The sequence below is a fragment of the Toxorhynchites rutilus genome, chromosome 3, assembly GCF_029784135.1.
Source record: "Toxorhynchites rutilus septentrionalis strain SRP chromosome 3, ASM2978413v1, whole genome shotgun sequence".
NCBI classification, from domain to species: Eukaryota; Metazoa; Arthropoda; class Insecta; order Diptera; family Culicidae; genus Toxorhynchites; species Toxorhynchites rutilus.
Window position 1 is genome coordinate 129056848 of NC_073746.1, and position 12072 is coordinate 129068919.

At 36.1% G+C, this 12072-nt stretch overlaps 1 protein-coding gene across 1 annotated transcript in view; it reads left to right on the forward strand.

Moving 5' to 3' along the window:
- Positions 1 to 10784: 10784 nt before the first annotated feature.
- Positions 10785 to 12072, forward strand: part of LOC129775231 (uncharacterized) — an 80986-nt gene continuing 79698 nt past the window's right edge. The window contains exon 1 of the mRNA XM_055779670.1: positions 10785 to 11330. Coding sequence (XP_055635645.1) covers positions 11267 to 11330 — 64 coding nt within the window. The 5' untranslated portion in view covers positions 10785 to 11266. The remainder of the gene's footprint in view (positions 11331 to 12072) is intronic.

Consider the following 12072-nt stretch of genomic DNA (forward strand, 5'->3'; position numbering starts at 1 on the left):
TGGTCTAACTGGATAATGGAAGAACAGAAGGAATACTCTTACGCCTAAATGGCTACTCTGCAAATGTACCATATGCAATGGTATAGAAGGGAATACTCTTACGCCGAAAAATTACAACTGTGTAATGTGCTAATTACAGATATTATAAACATGTGACATGTACACGATTCAAATTCGGCTCTGTTACAGCTAAATGCTAATGAACCTAAAATAAACAAATGAGATATAAAAATTTGTTCTGAAAATTATAATTTTTTTTAAACATGTCTTTTTGGAAATTCTGAACAAAAATTATATGAATAGCCCATACAACTACCAACGATTCATCCATATATCAGAAGAAGGGCACTGATACAGGGGAAAAAATTGCATAACAGAAACTTTCATGTTTTTTTTTTGAAAAATTACTACTGATGTTTAACTCATATTGTTTAACTCATATTATGTGTAAATTATCGCAATTAACATTTTCTGCAAACCTTTTTCATATTTATAAACATGTCAAGAACATGTCCAACGTGAGAATTTACACAAAAAATGTTAGGAGTAAAACATGACTTTTTCAGGAGTCTCCATACAAACATGTCATATATTCCGAAAATTATAAAAGATAGAAAGTTGACGTCTTCGACCAAAAATTCATATTTTGATAAGATCTAAAACTTTGTCGAATACACTATCTCGTTATCTTGACTATAAACAGAAATAGGATTATTTGTGATTTCTTCAAACAAAACATGGAAAAGTTGTTGTTAGTAAAAAAATTTAAAAGTGCCTATCTTATACTTATGACAGACATACAACTGTACTTCGAAAATTGTATGTCTGTCACCATGAACAGCGCTAGAACCATGAAAGCAACTCGGTACAATCGCTGTATCTGTACCGACCTGTTTTCCGCTGTACATGGCTACAATTGTACTGTGCGCAGCGCCATAGACGGTTAGTGGTGAGTAGAATGAACAAACCGAATCAAAACACTTGGTAAACATTCTTTTCATTTACTTTCTCTTGAGTTAATAACTCAGATTGGAAACTTGTTTGTTGTGTTTGATAGTTTAGACGCTAAATAAAAACCTTTTTCATTGAAATATGTGGTGAAAATTGGAAAAATTCTGATTGTCAGTTTGACATACGTTACAATGTACAACCAAAGTATGTCTGTCATGGTACGATAGTACCTGTACAACGCTGCACTCTTACAGCGCAAGTACAGCTGTATGTCTGTCCCTGGTATTATACTTATGACAGACATACAACTGTACTTGCGCTGTACTTCGAAAATTGTATGTCTGTCACCATGAACAGCGCTAGAACCATGAAAGCAACTCGGTACAATCGCTGTATCTGTACCGACCTGTTTTACCGCTGTACATGGCTACAATTGTACTGTGCGCAGCGCCATAGACGGTTAGTGGTGAGTAGAATGAACAAACCGAATCAAAACACTTGGTAAACATTCTTTTCATTTGCTTTCTCTTGAGTTAATAACTCAGATTGGAAACTTGTTTGTTGTGTTTGATAGTTTAGACACTAGATAAAAACCATTTTCATTGAAATATGAGGTGAAAATTGGAAAAATTTCTGATTGTCAGTTTGACATACTGTACAATGTACAACCAAAGTATGTCTGTCATGGTACGATAGTACCTGTACAATGCTGTACTCTTACAACGCAAGTACAGCTGTATGTCTGTCCCTGGTATTACAAAGTATGGGTGACTTGTAAGAAATTGTAAGGGCTATAAATATATTTTTTTCGGGAATTTAAAAAATGTTTCAGAGGAATAAATTTCAATCTTGCAAATATTGTTTTTCAGTGTAATCTTATTTTAAACTAGCTTACCCGGCAAACTTCGTCCCGCCCAAAATTTGTTTTTTGTTATCAATACCTTCAAACATTCACGTTTTTTTACTATGAGCAAGTTCATGGGTCCAATCGCAGAACTGTTCATTGATTGATCTTCTATTCGACCCCGTTGAATTTACCTTTTACTATAAAATTCCAAAATTTCTAACAAAATTCATCATTTTAATATCAGATTATTTTCAGACACAATTCTCGTTCAAGATTTTTCAACCACTTGCCGATAACATGTTTCTCTGTTACATGGAATAAATGTTTTATACAGAAAATATGATAGAATAAAGACGGCCCTAAATCGGACAATTCCTTCCTCGAGTTCTGCTCTTATCAACACATCCGGAGATTCTTTTTTTTGGTATAGATAGAAGAAGATATAGGAGTGCGTTTCATCACATTAAAATCCATTTCCAGTTTCGAACAAAGATCAATTTCGCTAGCGCAATATAACCATTATAGAAACATTTCTCTTACCCAACAATCCTCACATCCCAAATTGTTCGTGATTAGTTCTCGATTTATTCAGAAGTTTGTGTTTCGTATGGCAGTCCCTCTTAGAGAAGGGGGAGGAATGTATTTACCATAGAAACGTTTCGTGCCTCGTAAAACCTTAACATGCCAAATTTGGATTGATTAGTTTTCGAGTTATGCAGAAATTTGTGTTTCATTTGTATGACAGCCCACCCTTAGAGAGCGGGAGGAGTCTCTAACCACCATAGAAATATTTATTGCATCCCAAAACCTCCACATGCCAAAATTGGTTTCGTTTGCTTGATTAATTCTCGAGTAATTCAGAAATTTGTGTTTCATTTGTATGGCAGCCCCCCCCCCCCTTGTAACCCCCCCCTTGTAACCCCCCCCCTTGTAACGTCGTGTTTGACCCCGTCGAAACTGACAGCTTTCGACTAGCGCTATCTGTTTGTCGACAGGGAAGTTGCATCGTTCGTGCTTCGATGTAATCGTCTCTTCACTGAAACTTCCCTGCGACTTTTGCAGGGAGATACGTCAACCACGGAAAAAAATGACAGTCTAGAAGTGGGAGAAGGATAGGCGATTTAGGAGGTAGAGTGCGCGTGGTCCGAAAGGATGCAACACTTTAGTGGGGAGCGCCGAAGCCATGAGTCGCGGAAAAATAAAACGCAAAAAGAAAAAAAAACGACGCGAGATGAGAAGTGCGGTTCGAGATTCGTTGTGTTGGTTCGGTGTCCGTGGTCGCTAAGCCGTAGTGATCGGTTTAAAGACAAGACCCCGTGGTCGCTGAGATCGTTATCCTCATAATCCCCGGGACAAAAACGGAGATCGTGACAACCGGTGGCTGGCAGTCTTCACCAAAGTGTAGTGAGTAACAATATTATCGACAAACATGATACCCCTAAATTCCGTCCCATCCTATTCGATATGGTCCCATTGTTCGGTGGGGATGCTCCATTATAAAAAAAAGGAACAGGGAAGAGAGTTTTAGAGGTTTGTGAACGGCCCGCTCTGAAGGTCTCTAGCCGGACCATTCGAAACCTAGGAAAGCATTCTAAAACCTTCAAATGCCAAATTTGGTTTCATTTGCTTGAATAATCCTCGAGAAATGTAGAAATTTGTGTTTCATTTGTATGGAAGCCCCCCCTAAGAGAGGGGGAGGAGTATTCAATCACCGTAAAAACATTTATTGCACCCTAAAACCTCCACATGCAAAATTTGGTTTCATGGTTTCATGGTTTCATTTGGTTTCAATTTGGTTTGGTTTTGAAGAATTCAAGTATGCAAAGTTACTTGAATGATCAATGTCTTTACATCCACAATGTTTTACTGCTACCTGAGATAGTTCTGCCAATAACCAGTCGAGTTGGCTTGAAATTCGTTCATTGGCCATAAAATGATAGCTATCTAAAATCACAATTTTAATTATCTGGTGACCAATTTAATTACGACTAATTTTTCATAAGGGCTCATCCAGAATTACTTATGTTTTTCGCAAAAAGTCATAACACTGATCTCGATGTCTGTTTAAAATATGACGATGAAAATATATGAATTGCTTAATAAAAATAACATGTTGGATACACCGTTAAAAAATCATACTTGAAAATTGAATTTAATATTAAAGGTTACATTTTTACGATACATTCCTCTGTAACTTATTTAACGCCTCAAATCTCATGAGCAAAACTAATCCTCCTATTTTTATAAGGCGATTATGCCTGGTTATGCAATAATAACTTAACAATAGTTTGTACTTGAATCAACGGACGCATGGCACTATTAAAGATATGAAATTGTATAATCTGAGTTTATAGGAGTTGGTAGGTATTATGGACGCAAATAGTCAAACACCGTCTGTGAAGCGACATTTCATTTCATTGACGAAAAATTCCTCCGACCAGAACGGGAACCCAACGCGAGCTCCCGGCATATTAGATGTGACGCTAACCACTCGGCCACGGGTGCACCACTGGAGCCATTTATTGACTATGAATCGAACAAAAAAACTTAACATGACCAATAAAGAGTATAACAATCCAAATTTGGTCGCCGTAAACTTGACGCACTTCTTTTGATCGTTCAACAATCTGAACGCCCCGCATTTCGTTGGTCTGTGCTAAAGTTTTGTGGCAAAAAAAGTGGACAAGGTTGCTGTACAGAATCTGATGGCAGGAGTAAATCGAAAGGTCCGGCAATACACTCTGTCCAACTTCTATAAGACCAGGTGATTATCCTGCTGCTTTGCGTCGTTGCAAACAAACAATACTTCAATGTGTATTGGTATTGGTGACTACCATACACTGCATGATTTTCATATGAGAGTGTGCAAGCGATGAACGTAAACAAATGTTTTTGTATTTTTCAAGTGTCAAGTATAAGATCGGTTACATGTTCTGTTGTTTTAGTTGTCGGATTGGAGGATCCCATCAAGTAGTGCAAAAAAGTTCAATTCGGATGGTCCTGATGGTTTCAGCGGGTACTGGCGTGATTTACGGAAGAAGGAACAGTATTTTTTAACCCTCCTGTACTCGCGTGCAAAATCATAACACGTATACTCGCGCACGGTGTCACAGACCGAAAATTGAACTTCTCTGTAATGTTGCCATTGTGTATTTTTCAGGCTTTATTGGCTTTTATTTGAAGAAGAGGGTATGATTGAATGAAAAAACTCCAAAAAATATGTTTTCTTCCTCTTTATGATGTTTTATTAGTCATCTAATTCAGCCTCCTCAAAACAGTGTAATTTTTGATACTCCAACACAAATATCGAAATTCGAATATAATTCATGAAAGTATAAAGAGCTATAAAATAACATAAAAACGTATTAATCGATTGTGGTTTCATTGGAGTAAGAATCAGAACATATAACTGCATGCTCGAAACAAACATATTTTCTACATTTCATGCAGTTGTTGCGTATTTTTTGGACCTTTTATCGAAGAGAAGAATGTATAACGTCCTTCTAGATTAAAACCAGATGAAAAAGGTTCTGGAATATAAAGTTTACATATTTCTAATATTCTTTGTCTTGGTATTCTTGGTAAACTAAGAATTAATACCTAACATAATAAAAACATGATATAAAAGGATTTCTAGTAACTCCCTTTTCTTTTCCTTGTTTTCTTGTCTATATTGTTCATTATAAAAAAAATATCCTCGAAACTGTAATTGTTAAAAATTACCAGAAGCCACCGATTAGTTTATAGTTTACTGTTTACAATTCTTCCACGACTGAAATTCTTTCACAAGTGTGTATATGTATGACCATTATATTTAGCGAATAACTATACGAAAGTCAAACATCTATATTTTGCTTTTGAACGTATGAATCTAACGACGAATAGTTAATATATGGATCCATTCAATCCAGTTTCAAAAGGGACTGAAATCAAATAAGAATAGTCCGGTAATGGTCTCATGCATTATATTCTACAAATATTTCACGCCACTAACATTAATTTTTATATTTCATTTAATAATATTCTAGAATATGAAAAAAGGCACTTGTCCAAAAAAGTTACTCCTATACTCGCGTCGGTGTGTCAGACCGAAAGTGTTAAAAAAGTGGCACACGTCCCCTTTGTACCAACACATGCGATACGCTAAACGATGACGAACGACGAATAACGAAGCTAGAGAGAATCGCAAAGTCGTAGTGTTGATATTTTCTGAGAAATGAATGAATTATTGATTTCTCGGTCTGACAGACCAATGCGCGAGTATAGGAGTGTTAACCAGGAATTTTGGTGGAGGCTCGTGCATGGTTTGAGCGGGATCGTGTGTAACCAGAAAGCTCAAGATAACTTTCACATCATTCAAAATGAATAGCAAGGATCACATACATTTTCTGGAATCCTTCCTTCTACTTTTATGGCGTAGATATCGTCGCAAAAAATTCACATTCGAGCAGAACAATGCTACAATTCATACCGGCAAAAAAAAACTAAGCAATGAATTAAGGACCAAAACCTTAATCTTCTGGACTGGCCGGCTCACTCTCCAGACTTGAATCCTGTTGAAAATCCTGGAGGGGATCCTTGTACGCAGAATCTACACTGAGGGAAAGCGGTACACAACGATTAATAAGCTCTAGGGCGCAATATCGGATACATTTGAAAATATCGAGAAATCCATTCCGCTGAATTTGATAAACAGTATGAGAACACGAATTTTCACGGTTATTAACCGAAATGGCAAGGTTACCAATTATTGACACGTAAATCGGCCTATTGTTTTGAATTTTTCATTGATAATTCTTATGGATTTTGAAATGGTCTCATAAAAACTGGACAGCTGAAATTATGATATTTAAGCTTAATAAACAAACAAACGACTCTTTTGAACGAATTTGACGTTTAATATATTTTATTCTGAGCATTCAACAATGTATGAAAATATCTTGTTGAAATTCTAAGTGTTTGTGTTACAACGAAATATATTCAGGGTGGTCTTATAGAAGTGGAACAGAGTGTAGTTTGATTAAATCAATTAAAGACAATTTACACGAAACCCAATTACACGACCCAATTTTAATCACAACAATCTACCTTTCAAAAAATCAAAAATAACATTTACGGATGAATAAACCTACAAAAAAATAACTCTAGTTATTATTTGACCATTTCTTGTAAACCTACAACAAAAACTAACCATCAGTTCAGTTTTTACATGTTGAGGGTCCTCATAAATTATTGGGGTATAGAAAGGAAATAAATTTTGTGTTTGATGGTTTTTCACTAACGCAACATGAGTCATATGCCCATATGTTGATAACTTTATGAAAAAACTTTAAAAAGAGGCGTGTATAAAATTACTAAAATTAATATTCACTGCGAAAAAAAAACTTACAAAAAATGATAAATAACATTGTTCGAAGTTGAATACAATTAATGCGACCACGTTCGCTGCGTTAGTCGACTTTGATGAATTCCCTTATTGTTGTGACTGGTACATACGAGACTATTCAGTCAGACAAGACAACGACAATCAGGACTCCTTTTCGCGAGGTTCGACCGGACCGCGGTATCCAAAATTTTAAGTAGTAAAATGAATAAATGAGTAAATGATTGAATAGATGAATAGATAAATAGATAATAAAGAAATAAATAAAGTCATTAATGAATAAATTTCTAAATATATTCATACTGAATGAACTAACTAATGAATAAACAAACTCAGAAAACATAAATTCAAACGATAAACTATTCGTGAAACACCATCCTTTGGGTCTGCAATTAGGAGAAGACGGGGTATGAACGCCCGGCAAGACGGGGGTAAGACGGACCACTTCTAGTTTTATAAGAAATGCTCAGTATTTTGATAAATATGCTACGCAAGAAGCATTAATAGCATATTCTTGTAATTTCGAAACACTTTACAACATCTGAGCGCACAAAATATCAAAACTGTAAATAAAACAAAGTCTTCGTCCATTGCGATTGCAAGTGATCTAGTTTTCAAGGCAACCAAAATAAGGTTTTTTCTATATATTCCGTTAGTTGCCAGTGTCCCAGTCCTTCAGTAGATTGTTCCGGTTCTTCCTGCGTGTAAAATGTAGTATAAAATACGTGTAAAGTGCAAAATAATACAAAGAGTGCTCTGGGGGGAAGACGGACCATTTTGACGGGGTAAAAGCGCCATACGTCGTGATAATGAATAATTTTCATATCAAATACAGTGAAAGCTCTCTATAGCGACATTGCATCGTTATAGAGAATTGTCGCTATTAAAGTTTGTCGCTATAGAGAGCTTAAATGTCGCTATAAGGAGAGAAACGCCCAAGGTCACGCATAACGATCAAATTATATTAGAAATAAAAGCAATTGATGTCTAACCATCTTGGAACAAAAAACATTAAACAGTAATGAATATAAAATTCAGTGAATACGGAATACATTCAAGGCGTGTTATTTGGCTTAAGAAATCTCAACTAAGTATCAATAAATGACGCTTGTTAATGCATACGTTGAGACGGCAAAAGTTCCACAGGGAACGTTAACGCCATTCAAGAAGAAGAAGAATAATATGAAATCCAGCTCATTCGTTCGATACAACGATTTTTCTAGATAGAAAAAAATAGTAAATTGTTAATTGATTTTTTTGTTAACCCATTACTACCCAGGTGTAGGTTATGTTTACTTTGCGACTTTTGCGGGAAACTCGAACTTTGCAAGCTTCAATACACAACAAAACAACAAAAATGACAGATAAAATAACACTGACACAAAAAAACTCTTGAATTGTCATGTGGTATCATTTAAAATGCGCCTCACACTTTAGTTTCATCAAAAACAGTTTTCCAGAAACGGGCATTTTTGCGTATTAAATTTAGATAATAGATAATCTTAAAAGCATCTGCTTGCTGGGTGAGCTTATAGTTTCATTGTTGAATGCTCCGTCAGGCTCTGATTTAATAAAAGATTGATTTTATTTAACTCATCGCCGTTCAAAATACACCAATTGAAGATCATTGAAGCCAATATTCTTACCCTTTTCATGACTCTAGTCCATATTTTTGATGATGAATGAATTCGCATTGTGCGGCACAATGAATTCATTAGACAATGTTGTATTTTTAGCACCCTTTTCGAACCTTTGAGTGAAGCAAACGATACTTCAGGTTACTGCCTGAATTTGATATCAATAGCCTTATCCATATAACAATTGCGCAAACAATACATTCATTTTTAAATTTATTGCAAATTTAATGCAATTTCATTCTAGGACGGGATTCTTGTACATCAATTCTTCGATTGATTTGTTTCAATAAACTTTCCCTATCTTTTATGGTTTGAATTTCTGTTTTTGTAAGTATCCGAAAATTCAAATCAATTGGGCGTGAACAGATGTTCAAAGTTGATTAAACCTTATAATACACAACATAGGCTATTCACGTTCGTAGGCACTGACATTAGCACTATGAGTGGAGTGAAATTGAAAATTGTCGCAATAGAGAATGTTATGTTTTAGTAAATAGAAGCCATAATGTATCGTTATAGGGAAAGGTCGTTATAAAGAAATGTCGCAGTAAAGAAAAAAAATTCTATGCGATTTTGAAGGGACCTTTAGACATGTCGTTATAGAGAGATTTGTCGCTATAAAGATTGTCGTTTTAGAGAGCTTTGACTGTAAAACACAATCTTTTTACTCGTGTGTACTCGTTCAACATATCTCATTCATTCAACGAGAACAAGCAAATGTCGGGGAAATAAATTTTTAAAGCCCAATCCGACATTATCTTTCCGGAAACTGAAAGCTACTTCCACTGCCAGAGATCGGGCCATCAACAAGTCATCCGTCACTAAATTTTTCAACCTCCATCACGGAGCACACGGATTTTCGACCGGCAATGAAATTGAATATAGTCGAAACTTGCGTTTGCACCGAAATACCTAGGGGGAGATTGGGAGATAAATGGCTACCGTCTCTATAAGGTTCTCTTTACTATCGATATTCTTCTTGCCCCCGTGTCACGAGGAGAAAAGGTGCTGCAGAGAACACGGCCTAGTTGACTTTCAACGACTTCCTGGAAGGTTTGAAAAGGGCTAAAGCGTCAATGGATATAAAAGCTATACAAAAAGAACGAAATACGATTTTGAGGAAACCTAAAGGATCAAAGACATCATCAAAATTGACTTCGGGGTAGTTCAGACTTCACGTGAACAGATTTTGAGAGATTTTAGACCCACGTAGACAATTGCCTTATAGATTCCGAAAATTTGATAATTTTTTCACGAATATTTTCTAAATACAGAAGTTTTTGTGTAGTTTATGAACAACTCTAGAACATGCAGAACTTTAGACAACACTGTTCCTGTTATTTCTACTAGACTAAACTGTTTGAAAACAATCTTGGTTCGTCTTACGTCGACATGGTTCGTTTTACCCCGCGAGTGGTCCTTCTTACCCCGCCAGTAAAATAAATATTTTTTTTATCATTTCTAAAATTAATAAAAAAAAGTAGTATATGTAGTATATTATTATATAATCAATGATATGCGGCACTACAAGCAGGGAAAATCCCAGAGGACGTTTAACTAAAAAAATAGTTTTCTTAGGGTTACGGTCTTACCCAGTCTTCCCCTAATTGTTTTTTTAAGACTTCTACAAAATTTGAGCTCATGTGTCTTTTCAGCGACAGCTGAATTCAGACTTCCTATACAACTTTTCTTTCTTCTGAAAGTGTTCAATCTTGGATGGGTGCAATAGATTGTTTATCAGACTTCGATAGTTTTTAAACAGTAGCAATGGATCATCATATGGGTATTCTAACACGTTAATCCGATCAGCCTGTCTGGCTCCCTGAATACTCTCATTGCCCGGCCACCCAAAGTTGTTTATATTTTTACCACCGCTCCAACGCCGTCGGCGGCGTGAATTTCACGTTTGTTATTTCGTTTGTTGCTCGCGACATCCAACCAGGGCTAGCGTTCAGTCGTACGCCTGACGCTAACCAACTCGGACGCGTTTACGCCAGCCGTGGAACAGAGATCTGTCTGTCTTGAAGGATAAGCTCGCAGCGTGGGAAAATTGATTGACCATTCAATTGCGTCATTCGATTCAGTTTGATTTGATCGCGCCAGTGCTTAGGTTGCTGTTGGAACTCGATCTGATTCATTGTGTGTTCACGATTTGGCGCGTAAAAGCAGCGTGCGAAGCTGTACTGTAACAGTTTTTCCTCGAGTGTTTCTCGGGGTGTGTCGATGTTTTGAACCAGTCACAGCGCCACAGCAAAACAACGAAAATAACCTGTTCTTGAAGGGTAACTCGAACGGATCGCGTTTTCTCAATTGTGCAATTTGGCTGCAGTTTCACGCCGCTACAGAGAGGTGTTCTCGTACAAGTCAACAGAAGTGTTATTGTAGTGGTTACTGTTTTGAAAGTTTTGTAGAAGTGTCGTTATTTTTCGGCTGTAAATTAAAAAAAACATGGCGAAATACGGAGTACTACTGTTGGTGTCTTCCTTCCTATTGGCGGTTTCTTTCCAGCAAGGTATGATTGGTAATGTGTATTGACTCGAGTATATGATCATTCGTACCTTTAGATGGGTTGTTGTTGAAATAAAGGCGAGCAGAAGCAATTTGTACCAAAATGGAAGAGGGTAATTGGTAAATTTGAATAGGCGTTGACCTTCGTTCATTAACTTGGATGAAATGAAATGAGCAACTGTTTTCTAATGATGAGTCAGTGTAGGTCTCTATGTTGCAATATTTCGCTGCATGGCAATGAACAGAACATTAACGTTTTAGTGTTGGGTTTTGATATCGTTTTTTTGCAAGATATCTAATTCAAACGTCGCACCAATCATCGTGGATTCATGTTATTTGAAGAAATCATTTGATTTTGTTAGCCAATGTTCGTTTTACGTACAGTTTACGGGCTTAGCATTTAAATCTTTTGAATTTCAAACATGGTGTAGTCATAGACATTAATGAGATATTTTCAGATTAGACGATATTTTTATGTTGAAAAACTATAGTATTGGGGATCATTTGTTGAACGGAGTCATTAGATCTGTATTCGTACATATCACGTTTTATAGCTATAATATACCAACATTTAATACATGTTTTTCTACCATATTCAGTAAAATGGCTGAACTTTATGTTATGTGATGAAAACATAAAGTATGAAATATAGATGTTACGAAAAAAATAAACAAAATTACGTTGGTACTGTCCATCTCTTTTACGAACACAAAGAATATTTTAATTCATTGTTCATCGCATTTTTA